Below are 18,156 nucleotides of genomic sequence, written 5' to 3' on the forward strand. Positions count from 1 at the left end.
CCCCAGGTCTGAGCACCACTGGTTATATTAAGGTGAACTGTAGTTTCTAAAGTTTACAGTATACCTGAATAAAAAGCCACGACGACGTTTCCACTGCCATGCTCGGCGAGTTTCGCCTATTTGGTGCAAGGCACAACCCCAAACCATCACACCACTTATGTAACAACCAAGCTGAACAAGCAAATCCACCTTTCAAATGTCGAAAAACCGATCATTTTGTCTCCAAATACAACCTGAAACGTCTGAAAGTTGGAACAGCTAACGAGCTAACCTCGTCAAGCTAGCTGGCGTCAACCGTTAGCTTTCATCCAGGTCAAATTCCGCGACAAAAACACCGCTGTCAGCCACCAACACGCACTATTTCTGGCACAAATCAGCACATAACACATCTTTCGTTGATTTAAGAAGTGTTTCGTTGCATACCTTTAGTTGTTTGGGTTATTTTTTAACGCAGGTTTACATGGTGGAAACGCGTCTCCCAGCCGAAGAACTCAGTCTGCACAGAGGAAACGTTGGTCGAGGGTTGCCAGGTTTGCAAGGTTCGCCCCTATCTGCGGCGCGGAATGAATGAGGGATGCTTCGTCGCGTTTATCTAAAGTAAAGGTAGAGGTGTGTGTTTGTAAGGATTTTTTTTGACAGTGTGCCGTCTACAACCTTTAGCAACAGAATATATTGATATAGTACATCTTGTCCACTAGGTTCTGTTAATATAATAATAATTCTAATAATCAAGAGCATATCTGGCAACCAAGGCAACACACACCCTCTCTCTCTCTCTCTCTCTCTCTCTCTCTCTCTCTCTCTCTCTCTCTCTCTCTCTCTCTCTCTCTCTCTCTCTCTCTCTCTCTCTCTCTCTCTCTCTCTCTCTCTCTCTCTCTCTCTCTCTCTCTCTCTCTCTCTCTCTCTCTCTCTCTCTCTCTCTCTCTCTCTCTCTCTCTCTCACACACACACACACACACACAGCATTTCAGTGTAAGTTCTGTGTTGGCTGAAGGGAACCGGATCAAATTTTGGCTGTGAATCCATCCAAGACAAAGATTAAATTCTCTGACACGTTCATAAACACAAGTTTGAAAAAAAAAATCAGAATTTATTCCACTGTACACAGACTATAAATACATATCTGATCAAACATAAACATTCTGATTACTATATTTTTCCATTCAAAAACAAAACTTGAGGAAATTGTACAGCATAAGCAGGTCATCACACTGGACCCTCATTTAAAAAAATTGTGTACAGTCAAATGGAAACTGAGTAAGTCAGGGCGAGGAGCTGTGCATTATCTAGAGGCCACAGTGATAATTCATTACAAAAAAAAATTAATCAGAAACCTATACAATCTTGTCACTTAGAGATTTTTCTTTTCTTCTCAGGACGCGAATTCATGGCTGGTTGGATTTTCCACTCTAGATGGGTTAATAATAAATAAAATATTCAACATAAAAATGCAATCTTAAATGTGCAAAATGCAGTGAAAGCCTCCCAAAACATTTCATATTTTTAAATACCAAGTTAACTTTGCAGACAAAGAAAAGACAGACAGACAAAAACAAAAAGTTTCTCATTTCCATGCACTTAGATATTTAAGTCATTAACTGTGGATGTTCAATCTTCCTCCAAAAGGTACAAACAAGAGAACGTCAAGCGACTCCCATTTTCTTTCACTTTGATGTTTGTCTACAAAAAAAAAAAAAAAAAAAACCTGTGCTGTCCATTTATATGATAGGAATCTATGCTAGCATGGCTTTTAATGTGTCAAAAGGCGAAGTGGTAGAACATTTGTAAGACAAAAAGAAATTCATTGCATCATAACCTCATGTCATCACAGAAAATGAAAAGAAAATAGAAATGCTACCCAAAAATGACTGTAAGACACCAGTCACACACTCAAGACTTCAGACTTTAGATTTCTTGAATAATGAAAAAGGACAAGAAAAAGTAAGAAGTAAGATTCTGATAGGAGATTTGATTTTACAAAACAAAACAAAAAATCAATCTCTTACACTTTAAACAATGCATACATCATTAAAAACAAACTGATAAATAGGCTTTCACAATAAGAGGAACACTTAACCCTTTAAAAGGCGAGGTGCGTAACATCTGTAAACATCAACATTTTGTCTAATTAATTTTGATGCCTTGGTATAATTACTGCAAATTGATAGGAGCAAGGCGATTTGCAGCCTCTATCTCACACCAGTGGTACTGTTAGTGGTGCACTTTATCCACATAAAACCACATTTCCCATAGGCCCTCCCACCTGCTTCATTTGTTTTGTGCCATAAAGCAACACATCAGACTTCCTGCCAAAATCCCGCCTGCTGGAAAACTGTGGAAACTCTGGAAAATGCAGATTAGAGGCAACTTTAAGGAGTCGACTGGCCAAACAACCCGATCCTGACCTCACCCATCACTTGTTGGATGGTGAAACACCTGAAGCAGCGCACGCAGAGCAAGGCACCAACACTGCCGGCATGTGGGGGTTTGATTTCCAAAGCCACAGCCGTGCTAACAATCGTTCTACATCAGTTCACAAAGTCACCTTTGTGTCATGATGCTTTATGTTTTCCAAGCATCAGGTTTCACTTTTTTTCACATTTTCCTACTCAAAACAGAAAAAAACATTAACAATCCCCAACTAAAGAAAACTTAGTGGGCAGAGTGAAGATCAATCAGAGGAGAGGCCTGGAGCAGAACCTCCTCTTGAACGTCTTGACTGCTCTTCCTGGAGCTTCTGGTAATATTTCTGCAAGGAGGCAAGAACATTTGAGTTAAGTGCGTGTGTGTGACAAAACAAAAGAAAAAGAAGTTTCTGTATACTAAGATTGCTATACGGGATTTTTTCAGCAACAATCTACATGCAATAGAGAATCAGTGAGTTTACATGCACTTCAGTAATGAGTTATTCACCTCATATAGATAGCTATCTGATTTCTTAAATGCCTTGGAAATGAGACAACAGTTTCCATAAGGGGGGCAAGAGAATAAGAGAAATCTGCATACGGCAGCTAGATTTCTCCTCCGGTCTGTGTGTGTGTTTGTGTGAGAGTGTGTGTGTTTACCTGCATGTTGTCATAGTGTCTCTGGCTGCTGCAGTGGGTTTCTTTGGCCACGCTCTCGTTCAGATAGAACATAGAGCACAGATTACAGATAAACCCTCTTTGAGGAACCACAAACTCCAAACCTGTGGAGGGAGAAACGGCCAAAGATGCGGCAAAACTGTATAAAGACAAATTCAAACACAACTGCTGTACCCGTGTGTGTGTTGTGTTGTGTTGGTGAGACTTACCAAGAGGATTGTTGGGTCTGAATGGTGGCAGTTTGAAGTCAGCAGGGACAGATGGAGACTGAGAACGAGATCGTTTTGCTTGTTGTTCAATGACCTCCCTCCTCCGTTTACTGAAAACTGGAGAGAGGAGGAAGGAGAGGTGGTGAGGCAGAGGAACATGGAAATGATGGTAAGAGTGGGAGAAAGAGATCATCCAGTGTTTGATCTACACTTTGTAACCTTTTAGTAACTGAAGATAAGACGAAATGACTTGTTAAGATGGAGATTGTTTTGCAGTGCATACACGTCAAACCCTGCACTGCAATAAAAAAAACAAAAACAAAACAACAGATAACCAAACTAAAACCCATCTTAGTCTGACTCTCTCTACCTTTGCTGGCAGCTCTGCTCCGTGCCTCCTCCTCCTTCTTCAACTCCTCTCCAACCTCAGTGCCATCCTCCTCGTTGTGGCTCTCAGAGGGCCGAGGCTGCAGCTCCTGCCCAGCAGACAAGTCACCGAGGCTGGACTGAGTCGCTCCCTCCTCGGCCTCTATTTTCAGCAGCTCTGGCTGGCCGTCACCTGATGACACTGGCTCCTCTTTGACCAATGAGGAGGAGGTGTCAAGTGAATCAGGAGGGGATACATCAGCGGCGGGAGGTGTCTTCTCTTCCACTTTCTCCTCTTTCATGCTTGCTTGTTTTCCTCTGGTAGATTTTCTCACTGTGAAAAGGGAGCGGACACATAAATGACAAAATTAATTTGTAAAATCACAGTGATGACTGCTCTCGACTTATTTTTTCATGCATTTGTGAAACAGGAAATTGAAGTCCTTGGTTGAAAAACAGCGATAACACTTGCTTTTTTCCGTTTTCCTGTTCAGATTATCAAATTCAATTATATGCCAATGAAAATAATTTATTCCTTTAAGCCTGACATCTCACAGTTCCAAGGTACATTACAGGCTGATATTGATGCCACTCAAAAATGGTAGTCTTCTGTACACGTTGATAAAAGGACAAAGAAGAAGTGCTGTTTGGCATGCGATCTGACCTTTTGCATTTAACCAACAACTAGTCGATTCATTTCTTAGATGGGTCATCACTGAAGAAAGTGGAGGAGTTTAAATACTTGGGCTCTGGCTTGATCTTCAAACAACTTGTTCCTAGTTCTAATTATGGAAATATTTTTCTTTAATGTATAGGTATATGTCATTGTATGCATACTGCTTTGTATGGGTATGTGTACATATGAATTCTGACATCATAAGGAGCCCCTTGAAAACAAGATGATTAATCTCAAGGGGCTGATCCTTCCAATAAACATAATAAATTCTCAGTCTGGAGCCTTTAGGCATTAAAGATACTGAAGTTATGGCACCAAATAACTGCAGAACCATTATGACCTCACAGTGAAGTTGACCTTTGACCTTTTGGATCTAAAATGTCATGACTTCATCATTTTATCCTTTTAGACATTTGTGTGAAACTTCGTAACATCATAATTAGAATATGAATTCTTGAATTACAGCCAAGAAAAGTCACAGTAACCTTGGCCTTTGACCACCAACAACGAAATCAGTTCATTTTTGAGTCCAAGTGGACATTTGTGCCAGATTGAAAACATAACGCCTCTGGCTATGGCTGTTACCCATGCATAGACAAAATTAGGTAAACAAAAATATCCACGTCCCTTCCCTTCAGGTGTGTGCATGTGTGCGTGTTTTACCAGGGGTCTGTCTCATTCTCTTCTTGGCCCGTCCTCTTCCCCTGGTTGTTACCTCCTCCTCCTCTTCAGCTCCCACCTCATCTACTGTCAGAAAGTTTATGCTCTCCTCTAAAAACAGAGAGAGCGACAAAGGATGTCATACACAAACATTAAACAATATTTTCCTGTAAAAATATTTTGTAAACATGGGTTTGAAGGTAATTTTAGTTTTAAGACCCTAGACCCGAACTGTGATAAGCACAGCAGTTTAAGAACATTTATTTGGAAATTAATGTAACACACACAAACCTGTCTTGTCCATGTTATGTTTGCGTTTAACGACACTAGAAGTTTTCTCAGCTTGCTTCTCTTTCTTCTCATCGTCTTCACAGCCTGTTTCATCCAGAGTCACCAAAGTCTACAAAGAAAAAGATAGGGAGAGCTCAGTCCTATTCCCCACAGAAGAGGAGTTAAGGCTCTCCTCATTCCACTTTGATCTCACCTCTGGGTTGAAGAAATCTCCTGATTCGTCCTCCTGGCTGGGTGGGAGGGGCTCCGGCAGGGTTGACTCCTCCTCCTCTCCAACAATCTCGTCCAGAGTGACAAGCGCCTGAAGCTCTCCCTCTGTGATCCCTCCATCCATCTCTTGACTCCTCGGCCCTCCTCCCACCTCATCCTCAGCCTCATCTGCTCCCACCTCATCCAGAGTCACCAGCTCTTTGGGGTCCACTCCCACCTTCTCCTCCTCCTCCTCCTCCTCCTCCTTTTCTCTCCCTCTCCCCTTCACCCTTCTCCTCCCTCCTCTGCTGCTGCTGCCCCTGCGCTCCCTCTCCTCTTTTTGTCTCACCCTCTTCTCCTCCCTCTCCCGCTCAATGGCAAGTTGTTTCTCCTTCGCGGCAGCTTGCCTCTTCCTCAGCTCCTCCTCTTCGGCTGTGTCGTCTGGGTAATCCTCCTCTTCCTCGCTGACTTCATCCAGGTTCACAAGAACACTCATGGCTGTCGTCTGCTTTTCTTCTGTTCTCTCACCTTTCTTGTGTGATTTATCTTTCTTTTCACTTTCCAACGGTGAGAGATTTGACTGGGACTTCTGTGGCAGTTTGTCCTCTTTCTTAGCCTCTTTTTTGGGCGTTCTTTCCTTCCTTCCCCTCCCAGATTCTTCTTCGGGTGTTGGGTCTTCCTCCACAGAATCAACTACCTCGTAAAGGGCCTCATCCTTGACAACAATTTTTTCTGATGCTCCTATCGTGGTATTGCTAGTTTTTGTTGGTGTGTCCTTTTTTTCACTGATTTTATCCTCTGTCTTTTTTTGTTCCTTCCTTCTTCTGTCAGACCCCTCTGTTGTAGTCAGGTCTTGGACATGAACTTTATCTTCTTCCACAGCATCTACAACCTGATACACCGGCTCCTCCTCTTCTTCCTTGTTTTTGGTCGATGCTGCTAGAGAGTCACTGCTCTGTGTTTGTTTGTCAGTGTTTTTAGTCATTTTATCCTCTTTCTTTGCTCTTCCCCTCCTTCCTCTCTCAGACAGTTTTGCAGGAACTGGATCATCAACCGTCTCGTCCTCTAATGAATCCAGAACCTGATAGGTGGCCTCCTCCTCCTCCCCAATCGCTTCTTCAGGTGCATCGTTGTTATTCTTTTTAAGTGGTGTGCTGCCTTTTTTAGTACTTTGTGCCGTTTTCTTTGCTCTTCCCCTCCTTCCTCTTCCTCCAGACCTTTGTGTAATAATGGGATCATCATTAACAGTCTCATCCTCTACAGAATCTAAAATCTGATAGGTTGCCTGTTCTTTGCTGACCTCTTTTATGACAATGTCACTTGTCTTTGTTGGTGTGCTCTCTTTTTTAGTCACCTTATCCTCTATTTTGGGTGTTTTTTCCCTGTTTCCTTCTGCTGAATCTCTGGCAGGAGTGTGCCTCTTTCTTGTTGGTGTGTCCTCTTTTTGAAGAGTTTTTATGTCCTCATTTTTAACTTCCTTCTTAGTTCTTTCCATTTTTCGACTGTCAGATCTCTCTGTAGCTGGTGGGTCATAGTTTACAGTCTCGTCCTCCACTGAATCCAAAATCTCATATGTGGCCGCCTCCTCCTCCTCTCTGTCCATTTTTTCCAACGCTCCTGTGAGATTCGGGGTTGCATTATCCTCCTTGTTCCGTCTTGCACTCCTTCTTCTGCTAAAACCTGCTGTGTTGTTCACGGCATCTTGACCTGGTTCCTCCTCAACAGAATCTACTACCTGAAGCATCGACTCCTCAATGACCTCTTGGGCCTCTTCCTCCTTCTCAGAAGTCCCTGTAAGAGTGCCGATCTTCTTTCTTTGTGTATGATATTTTTTCACCTCTTTCTTGGGTGATTTCTCATCATTTTTGGACAATCTGATGGAAGAGCCACTCCCATTTGTTGGTTTGTCCTCTTTTCTAGCAGTTCTCTTGCCCCTCTTAGTTGTTTTTTCCTTCTTCTCCGTCTCCATTTGAGCTGTAGTGACTAGCTGATCTTCCACAGAATCAATTACCTCATATGTTTCTTCCTCCTGGTCCTCTTCTCCTTCTTCTATCTGTCTAATGTCTTTTACAACCATCTGGCCACTGGGCGATTCAAGCACGTGGCCTGTCTCATGTCTTTGCTTGTGATCCTCTGTTGTAGTTTTATCAACTGAATCCAGTATCTGAAAGGTTTTCTGTTCCTGAACGGTACACTCTGGGGTTTTGACAGTGTCTGTACTGTGTTGAGGAGGCTGGTCCTCAAAATCTAAATTCTGGACCTCTTTGTTAGGGATTTGGGTATCTTGATTTTCTACATTATCTTTAGCAGCTTTGTTGGTATCTTGTGAAGACTCTGTTGAAGCCGTTTTGTATTTGTCTGCTTCTACTTTTTGATTCCTCTTCTTTTTGTCGTCCTGGTCCTTTGGACTTTGTTCACTGACTGAATCCACAACTTGGAATTTAGCTTCTTTAGATGTCTCGTCTTCCTTACCTACTGTGCCTGTGATGGTAGATTCATCATCAGATTTATTTGTTTCCGACATTTCTTCCTCAGATGGTTTCAATACCATGTCCTTGTCATCTTTGATCAGCTGATAATCTTTTTGATCTACAGTCGTTTTGTCTTCAATGACACTGTCCAACACTCGGAAAGAATCATTCATTGCCATTTCATTGTCATCCTCTTGGCAAGTCCTGCCTTCATCATCAACACTGTCCAATACCTCGTAAGTTTCATCATTTAAAGTTGAGCTGTCCTGAGGTTCAGTTAGCTGCATTTCAGAGGTGCCATCTTGGTCCCTAAGATGGCTTGAGTCCATCTCCTCACCTGCTTGATCATCCAGTGAATCAAGAATCTGGTAACCTCCACATTCATCTTCCTCTGCTTCTTTCAAATTTTCAATACTATCTTCTTTGCCTTTGTCTGATGTATTCTTCAAGTCTTTTTTGAGTGTTTCTTCATTGGAACCAGACTCCAGAGGGGAGAAGAGGCCACCCTGACTCTGGGCATCACTCCTCAGGAGAAACGACCCTGTCTGAGTCTGGCTTGCCACGTCTAACTCCTCTCCCTGTGGAGATGACTGCATCTCTGATGAGGTATCCATTTTTGTCTGTGACTTGACACTTTTTGCTAGAGTAGTCTCTGCTAACACCTGATGGTCAGACTTTACTACTACACCCTCTGTGACTGCTGATGCTGCTTTGTGTTGCTCAGACACGTCTCCCTTTGGCATTTTGGTAGCAGCAGAGGATGCTCGTGTCCTAACACCTGAGTTTGCAAGACCTGCTGATGGTGTTTTCACGGGAGATTTAGCAACAGCTGTGGTGGTTTTGTTTTGTGTTTTATGAGCAAAGGAGGAGTGGGGTTCAGTAGATGGTAGAGAAGAAGAGGTAGAAACCTTACTGGGACTGGTGGAGGAGGTGGTGGCGGTGGTTGTGGCTTCAGGCAAGTCCTTGGACTTGTCCAACTTACTAGGTGATGACACCAAGGATGAGTTAGAGGATGGGGTGCTTTTTGACAAGCTTTGGGTAGACATGCCTTCGTCCGAGTATGAGGACGACAAAGAGGGGGTTGCGTTCTTGGTGGGGTCTTTTGAAGACTCCTTTTCCTTTGAGCTCTGTTTGGAGGTGGGGGAAGACCTCAAGCTCTCCTCTGCTCTTGTCGAGTTGGAAGATTGTTTTGATGTGGAGGTGGTCTTGGCTGAGCCATGACTGTCAGAGTGGGATGACAATGGTGAGAAGGAGGAGGCGTTTGCATCTTCTGCATCATCTCCAACTTCGTCCACAGTGACAAAATCGGAAAAGTCAAAGTCTTCTCTTTCGAAAAGGCAAGAATCTGGTCGAGAGTCATCTGTAAAGTCGACTCCTTGAAGACCTTGACTCTGGGTGGAGAACAAAGATAATTTTACATTAAACAGTCAGTATAACCTCAAGATGTTTTCAGCAATTAAAAATCAGTAGTGACGTTTTGACTGTGATGCTAATTCTGGCACCTTTAAAAGTCAATGGAAAAAATAATGTGCATGAATACAAATGAATATGTAACAAAAACCTTGCTCAGCGTAACTAATTTCAATACTTAAGAATTCATTTTGAGTTCAATACAGTTATAGGAGTACTCCAGTGTTTTGAGCAAAAATACTCTTTGTCCACGTTACCCAGCTTGAGACAAGATTTTCGATATCATTTTAACCTTGGTACGTCCAGTGGTTTGGTTCCTATAGATAGCCTTTTTTTCTTGTCTTGGAGAGTTAGCCTAGCTCCGTCAAAGTGAAAAAATAAAACTTACATTAACTCTGAAGCTGTCCTATTTACAGTGTATTACATGTATTTGAATTACACATTTTAGTATTAAAGATCTTGTCTCAGTCTGGGTAAGAGGGAAAATGGCTATTTTGCCCAAAACGGTGGAGTATTCCTTTGATGTAAAGTCAGCCATTGAAATGAAATTATTTTTACAGTCAAGGCATTTAGTTGACAATCTTCCAGTGTTTGTGAGGGAGGGAGAGGGAGACAGAGAGCGAGATTCACCTGTTCTGGTGTTACGTGTTCAGACTTGTGGGTTTTACTTCTACTGCTTCTGCTGTGACTCTGAGGGGGAAAAATTTCAAAAAGGTGACGCCCATCATAAAACAAAACAAAACAAAAACAAAACAAAAACAAAAACAAAAACAAACTAATGACATGGAAATGCAATGCAATAATGGATTTAACTTTTTTTGCTATCTGGAGCCCTTTACAGTCACATATCTACATTCACACTGCAACCGTCTTGCCTGTTTCTTATTTAATCATTACACAGTAAATACAGTGGACCTAATAATGTTGTGACTGTAGTGAGACATGTAATGCAATAGCAAAGCTCATGGGGTCCAATATTTTTCATAATTTATTATTCTGATGTTTATTTAATTTTTTTTATTACTATATATTTTATTATAACAAACGCATTAACCCCTTTCCCTTTATTAATGTTTTTTATTCTATTTGATTTCCTGCCTTCTTGTAAAGCACTAAAGCCGTCTAGCACTGGTATTTATACATACCAGCTTTTGAACTAAGCTTTATTGTCATTTCACATGACCCAACTACACAGGGAAACATTTCTTCTTTAAATTAAAACACAACAAATACTGCAATGAGACAACATATTACAACAGTGCTAAACTTACTGGGAAACACAAAAGTTGCAAAATTAAGCAGTTTCATGTTAACGGGTAAAAATTATGAACAAACTGTGTGTGTATGTGTGTGTGTGTGTGTGTGTGTGTGTGTGTAAGTGCACGTGTTGTGTTCACCTCTGTCTGTGGTGAGTCTTTGGACTTCTGGGATCTGGTGGTCCTGCTGTGACTCTGCAAAAAAAAACAAAAAACAAACAAAAAAAACACATCAACAAACAAAACAAAGGTGCGTGAAAAACATTTTTTTTCTTATCCTGGATTAGTGGGACTGGATTTTAAAAAAAAAAAGGCAATATTATTGGTGAGGGTTGAGAAGGTACGTATGATGGTTCACCATGATTTGATTACGAAAAAGCGTGTATGTAATCCAGCCTGTGAGCCAGTGTACTGTCAGCTATTGTAGCAGCAGAAAGTTTCCTGATTGTCACAAACCATTACTGGACTGAAAGACTTAATTGCCTAAAAAAATATGAGACACTGACCTCACTAAACAAAACCTCTATAAATATAGTAATAGGTGCCAATTAATATGAAAATGTGACTTCAAACTATTTAGGCAGCTTACTAAAGTCTGGAATATGTACCATGAGACTGTGCAGAATCTGTACTTGCTTGTTCTGGCTTCCAGTCAGTTTCATAACAATCATATAGGGAACTATTTATATTACTATTTAAACATTCATATGATTTCTACAATTCATGTAATCAAAACCTCAAATGTAAACTGTGAGTGAGCTGTGCAGCCGTGCCTCACCTCTTTCTCCTGGCTGTGTTCCTGGCTCTCTCGGATGAGTCTGTGTTGGCGAACTGCAGCCGTCAGGGCCTTGAACATGTCCTCGTTCACCTGGCGAAGCTCAGCTGGAGCCTCTGATGCTGCGGGGCTGGAAGTGGCACTTCTGCTCTCCGTTTTTTCAGCAGAAACAGAGGAAGGCATTGAACCGAAAGGTCCCATGATCCCAACTGGAACAGCGACACCTGCTGTCAGTATGGCTGCCTCAGCAGCAGATTCCTTGCCGTCTGGCAGGCCGTCCTCAGGTTGTTTTGGAGCTGCAGATGAAGCAAGAAATGTGTCTAATTTAATTTAAATGTGAACACTGAAAAGATGTATGAAAGATGTAAGAAAGGTTCAATGCTTTTTTTTTTTTTTTTTTAAGCAAAATTACTATGTGTGGGATTCAGAAAGCACAATGAAAATTTCCAAATGTTGTAAATTCTCTAATGGCCGAAAACAGACCTTTTTGAGATGTGTTTGTTTCCAACTGTTTATCAGATGAATCGTTTGATGTTTCCTTCACAGTTGCTTTAGCTGGAGTTCTTATTTCCTGCTGTTTAGCTTCCAAAGACTCCTCTTTTGTCTCCAGCTCTTTGACTGTGGAGTCCAAATCTGGCAAAGTGCTCTGTGGTGCCTCTGGTGCTGCAGCTTGGGCAGACACTTCTGGATTTTTGCCAATAGTTTGGGGGCTTTGAGTTTTGTTGTCCAAAGATTTCAGTGTAGTTTCTATGGCCTTAGGTGGAGGAGCAAGGACCTCAGGTGAAGAGACATTTAATTTGGGGTCAGTCATGCTGGTAAGGGGTTGTTTCTCCTTGGATTTCTCTGCTGAAATTTCAGTAGTTTCTACTTTACTATCCAGTTTTGCCCCCTTATCCTTTGCAAAACTTTCTACTTCCATGGGTTCTTCCACCTCAACTCCTGTTTCCTCAAGTTTTGCCTCCATGTGTGTGGCTTCCTTAGACTTTGAAGCCTCAGATTCAACTTTGTGATGTTCTGTTTGATGCTTTGTTTCAGCAACTGTCATGTCTGTAGTTGCAGAAGCCTTGACTGCATCTTGACAACCTTTCGACATCACCGGGGAATCTTTCCCGTTGGTTTCAGATTTGTCAAGCTTTGGAGTCTCCAGCTTTTTCTGCTTAGAGTCACTGACATCAGATTTATTTCCTGGAGCCTTGGACTTGGATGTTGAACATGTGGTCTTGACTGTTGTCACTTTTGTCAGTGTTCCCTTCGCAGCCACCTTACCAGGTTGTGTCTTGGTTGGCTGCTTAGTTGTTGTGGTTTTTGCTTTGGAAACCAAGGCTTTTTTACTAATCCCAGGTCCTGGGCCTTTACTTGAAGCTTCAGCAGCAGTTTTTTGACTAGTGACATTTTTGGTTGTAGATGCTGCAGTGTTTTTAGTGCCAGCAGGTGAAGATGCTGGAGGCTGTTTAGGTGTAGGGAGCAGAGCCTTTTTGGCGGCTGTGGTGGTGCTGGATGTAGATTTCTCAGTGTGATTTTTGGACGTAGTGGAAGCAAGTTTCCTGGCAAAAGGAGAAGAAAAGAGTTTCAGAGATCAAGGTGGAGAAAAAGGTGATACGTACGACTTAAGACATGGTTTGTATTCCCAGTACTTTGATAATATTCAAATAAGATGTCACAGAATATATGAAGTATACTGACAGATAGCGATTAGATATTTGAATACATTGTTCTTGTCTGCAAGATGAGACTATACGTCCTTATAAACGGCTGAGCTGCTGTTATGCTTTCAATGGTAAGTGCTAGCAAGCATGTGTGTATTTTTGTGTGTCCCCAAACACTAGCAAATGGTTAAATGACAATGAACATATTTATTGTCAACTACATTTACAATCCTTTAAGCCTGATAAAGGCTCTTGTACGCACATAATAAAATGATGACATGTTCAACAGCAGGGAGGAAATTTGAACAAGTGAAGGGGGTCAAAAATAAAATAACATAAAATATGACAAAAAAATAAGTGAACGTACTTTTCAGGAGGCTTCTTCTGCTCCTTTTCAGGAAGCATTGTTGACTCCTTAGAATTGTTGTCCTTTGAACAAAAGGAAGCAATGTGTCATAAATATTGACAATTTTGCAAAATTACAGAAAATACATTAATATACATATTTCTTGGAAGGAAGAAAGGAAGAAAGTGAGTTTTACCTTATCTGTGACAATAATGACCGGAAATCCTTTAATTCTGAAGTCCTTGCATGTGCTCATTGCCTTGGCATCTTCCTCTCTCTCAAAACACACAGTTGCCTACACACACACACACACACACACACACACACAAAAACACACCCATCCAACTTTAATGTTAATGTTTAAGAAGTAACATAACTAGGCTACACCCTAAATTTTACTCTAACATCTAGGCCTATAATCAGATTCATCTATGTGTGAATCAGTGGACTTTGTGTTGAATTAAAGCACTGACCCAGAAGTTTCTCATCCTAAAATTTCACACAAAATTGATTCACATGCAAAAGATGTTGTAATGTTAAGATAGGTAAGATAAGTCAAGAAAACACCAGAAAAAACACAGAGACACTCACACTCGCCACTTTCCGTAGCAGCAGCACTGTGGTGGTTTTGCCAAATTGTTCCACAGCAGAGACAACTTCTTTGTGCGACACACTGTGAGGAACTCCTTGGAGCTTCACCATGCCTGTGCTTTTGGATGAACGCCGACCAGACTGAACAGAGAGAGAGAGAGAGAGAGAGAGGAAGAGGGACAGAGAAAGAAGAAGAATTTTTTTAATATATTTTTTCAAATCATTTGTCTTTTCCTTTTTCGACATTTCAAGTCCTTTTTGAGTTATTTCATATTTTAATTGGGGTCATTTTGAATATGTTTTTAGATATTTTTAGACAAGACTACATATTCTGGCAAAAAGATTAAATCAATAATAATCTTTTTGTTAGATTTTAAAAGGAAAGAAAGGACATTTTGTGAACTCACAATGTGTTTAGGTTTCAGAGTGTTAAATCAAACATGTCAAACCAAGCCTGCCCATGGGTTTGTGAGTTTCAGGGAGTTAACACAAACACACACACACCTCTACTGTAGTCTTTGTGGAGGAACTCGTCTCGCTCATCCCCGAACTCGACTTTTCTTCTCGTGGCACTACATTACTTGACACTTTCTTATTTGCTTCTGAAGAGGAGGATGATGAAGAGGTGGCAGAAGAGGGCCGCTTTGTCGTTGAGGAGGGAGGAGACGAAGAGCGCTTTCCTGCCTTGGAGAAGGAGGACGACGAGGACGACTTCATCTTGCTGAGCTCGGCCAGTAAGGCAGGAGCCAGAGACTTGACGACTGCCTCCAGGTCGGTCTGGTGTGACAGCGATTGGGCAGCTGGAGGGACAAAGACAAGAAGAGGATCAGTAAAGATGGCAGCTTTTTTCTGGCACTGTGAAAGTTTAAGTGCCTGTCAAGTTCAGATTCTGAACCGCTGCATGAAACGTTTGGGGGTTGACTTTTAGTATATAATCAAAGAATTTCATTTCCCCTTGGGTACTTGTGATACGTTAGCAGGCTTTTTAAACACTGTCTTTATTATGATCCATGAAACCAACTGCAGACTGCCCGAAGTTGTCTGACTGGTTCTCCCTGGCCACATTCCTGTGATACAGGGCAGATCCGTCCTGCCATCCAATAGAATGGCCACTATTTTGAATATAATGGCCTCTAAATTAAAATATTCAACAGTTACTTTCTGCTCTATCTATCTGTCTCTGTGTCAGGTAAAGGTACAAACTACTCAGGCAATAAACACTGTTGTTTCTAATTATGTTTTGTTATGATGTTTGTTATGTGTAGTTACTGCACTGGTCCATAATCCACAACAGCCTGTTGTGGATTATGGATTAATTAACTTTCTAGTTGTTGGACATTTTTGCAAATCTTTAAAAAGTGTCTAGTCATTAACAAATATCGTAATAGCACAAGCAAGCGTGGAACAAACTGGAGAGTGTTAAATTTCACTTTCGTTTTTCTTGAAAAGTCTTTTACTTTGACAGAATTTACAGCCAGTCATGGAATGGAATTAGTGAAATCAGACAAAGACTGCACTCGAGCTGTGTTCCTGCTGTCAGTAGTGCCTCATCAATGTCCGACTTAAGACCAGAACAGATCAAAACCTTTGTCAGTGGTCCCTTTGTATTTGTGTGTGTATGTGCATGTGTTTGATATCCATGTGAATATATTTTGTGTAACCTGATGTTTCCAGTAGTTTCTTGGCCAGTCTCTCTGCACTGCTGCTCTTCTGTCGATGGCCGGTCGATCTCCCTGGTGATGAGCGTCTCTCATGGCTCCTTGATCGTGAGCGGCGCCGGTAGGAGGAGGAAGGGTGAGGATCACGTCTTGGGGAGCGGGAACGGGAGCGAGAGTGTGAGCGAGACCTGATGGGGTTTACATATGAACACGTTTGATTGGGTAATCGATTAACCTAGTATAAAAATGTAATATTTATACAAGAAATTGCTTGGTGGTTGCTGCCTAATGAAGTGGACAGGAGGTTGTTCTATCACTTGTCAGGGTAAAAAAAAAAAAAACATTGCTGTGAAAAAGTAATTATCACCAACTTTATTTTCTACATTTAACTTGGTTGTTTCTCTCTGTAGCTGCAGTAATTTATTGGAGGTTAACTGAGAGGAAAAAATAAAACCTGCTGATAGTTTGCTGCATCACTGAGTTGCTATAAATGCAGGAAAATCATGCATATGATCACAACACAATCTGAAGAAATTTAAAATGTGCAAAACTGCATACCAAACGGGGCAAGTATTTTTTCATAGCACATTACAAAGACTTTGCAGTGTATGGGCATTTGTGTTCTGCAAACAGTCAGCCCAATAAGGGGTGAATGATTTAATATGAAATTAAGACTCACTGATGATTGATGGTTGCTGGAACATGTTTAACTGTTTGGCAGCTCATCAGAAATCTACCAAACACTGTTATAACACTGTAACTAATAGAAAGCAGGCATTTCAACAAACCTGCGAGTGTATCTCGAGCTGTATGGTGATCTTGATCGGGGCCGATACAGCTCCCTCGCCTTTCTTGAAGTTGTGCCATGATAGCGACGAGGGCTGTGAGAGCGCGAACGGGAACGGGAGTGAGAGTGTGAGCGAGGCCCGGACCTGGATCGAGAGCGGGAACGGCTTACATGTCTGGTTTTCTGGCTACGTTGCTGAGAAGTCAGGGAAGGCTTGGCATCTCTACCTACAGGACTGGAGAGAAATGAGGGACAAAAGATGGAGGGATGAAGAGGAAAATAAGCTAAAAATCAACAAATTGGTGGAAAAATGGATGTGGTTTCTAAGTGTCTGAATGTTGAGAAATTCACCTGGTCAAGTGTGTTATCTCACCATCCCAGTCTGGGAATCTAGAGAAAAACAATTCAAAAACAATTAGTACTATATAAAACACATGGTTACAATAAACAGACAAAATTGTAACACCAAAAAAAAGTAATTTTGTCTTAAAAATGGGTAAAAGGGGGGATTGGAATGATGAATTCAGTGTTGAGGTCCATTAAGAAAATCCATAAGACATCACCAATAGGCTTTTACAGGACATGATCCAGTATTTCTGCTAAACACATGCATTTTAACTGTTTCAATCAAATGAGATTATTTTTTGAAAGAAAATGAAACCCCACCAATCTAGCAAGTAAACGTGGTGTTACATGCTTCTGCTTTTCTACTGATTTATACCAACATTTTGATTAAATTTCACTGCTTTTTCAGAAAGATCAACAGAATACATCAGAAAATAATGACTAGAGCTTATGATCTATATAGGAAGGCGACTAGGAAATCTGATGAAGAGCATGTAGCTTGAAACATCACTTTGACTTCATGGATGTCTGAATGAACTGCATTTAAGGGAGCTACAGTGTGCAGACCTTTATCTATCTCCATTGTTTCTTCAGATCACAGCCATGAGGGAACCACAGAAGGTCCCTTCAAGAACCTCTTTGTCCAAGGTTCACAAACTCCACCAACCTCCTGTATATAAAGGGTGTCCATGTGAACAATAAGTCCCTTGTTGTTCACAGGCCATGCCACCATGTGGGAGAAATGGGGAAAAAAAACTCTCCTCCCTGGGTTAAATAAACTTATCTTAGCAGTGCCAAGGTGCTCAAATGACACTGAACACAAAATTCACTTAATCAATCCCTGAATGTAAACTAAAAGTTTACCAAATAGAAAATAATGACTGACCTTTGTCGAAGGAACTTGCAGTTCCCAAGATGAAGGTTGGTGTTCTGGTGGGCAATCCAATCCTAATAGTCAAAATGACACACACATAAAAAGCAATTAGACCGACCTATATAGTAGTCATCATCATCATTATCATCATCAGTACTACAGCTGCCATTGCTGCAGTTATCTTTGTGCATGTACAACTTTAATTCAGCATCAACCAGTCTTGAAGATAGTCAGTGTCGGCCTCCCAAGTTGGTCGCACATTTCATTTTTTTTTTTTTAAATGACTCCCCAAGTGTTTGATCACATTTCTCTACTCTTGCAAATATGAGAAAAGGGTTGATAAAAGTTCATCTTCCTTAATGTCTAAAAAAAAAAAAAAAATAGAAAATATGATAGAAAAGACAATGGAAGGAAAAAATCCATCTTCTTTCATCAAATCTTCAACAAATGGCAGTCTTCTTAAAGCCAAAACAGCACATCCTCAGTAGAAGCCAACACTGAGACACTGAGTAGAAATGAGGGT

General features: G+C 41.2%; 2 protein-coding genes across 2 annotated transcripts in view; both read right to left on the minus strand.

Annotated features, from left to right (window-relative positions):
- The window catches only part of LOC115376204 (uncharacterized), a 94,046-nt gene that overhangs the window by 48,202 nt on the left and 27,688 nt on the right, over positions 1 to 18,156 (minus strand). The window lies entirely within an intron of this gene.
- Positions 1,076 to 16,585, minus strand: LOC115376133 (serine-rich adhesin for platelets-like). Its single transcript, XM_030075599.1, has 17 exons — positions 16,416 to 16,585; positions 15,631 to 15,825; positions 14,474 to 14,769; positions 13,970 to 14,110; positions 13,575 to 13,673; positions 13,400 to 13,461; positions 11,870 to 12,930; positions 11,390 to 11,682; positions 10,753 to 10,806; positions 9,986 to 10,045; positions 5,479 to 9,336; positions 5,286 to 5,394; positions 4,998 to 5,105; positions 3,663 to 3,992; positions 3,293 to 3,409; positions 3,066 to 3,187; positions 1,076 to 2,749 (listed from the first exon to the last, which is right to left on the minus strand). The coding sequence occupies exons 1-17, from the start codon at positions 16,492 to 16,494 to the stop codon at positions 2,672 to 2,674; spliced, it is 7,062 nt and encodes a 2,353-aa protein (XP_029931459.1). The 5' UTR covers positions 16,495 to 16,585; the 3' UTR covers positions 1,076 to 2,671.

Source organism: Myripristis murdjan, chromosome 18, assembly GCF_902150065.1.
Source record: "Myripristis murdjan chromosome 18, fMyrMur1.1, whole genome shotgun sequence".
Classification (NCBI taxonomy): Eukaryota; Metazoa; Chordata; class Actinopteri; order Holocentriformes; family Holocentridae; genus Myripristis; species Myripristis murdjan.

What these genes read in the sequence shown, in the direction of transcription:
- LOC115376133 (XM_030075599.1), bottom strand. Translation starts at nt 16,494, where the DNA reads ATGGCACAACTTCAAGAAAGGCGAGGGAGCTGTATCGGCCCCGATCAA. An exon ending in AACAAACACATCTCAAAAAG is followed by an intron (nt 11,683 to 11,869) that starts GTCTGTTTTCGG and finishes CTTCATCTGCAG; the next exon opens with CTCCAAAACAACCTGAGGAC. An exon ending in CAGACCCAACAATCCTCTTG is followed by an intron (nt 3,188 to 3,292) that starts GTAAGTCTCACC and finishes CTCCCTCCACAG; the next exon opens with GTTTGGAGTTTGTGGTTCCT.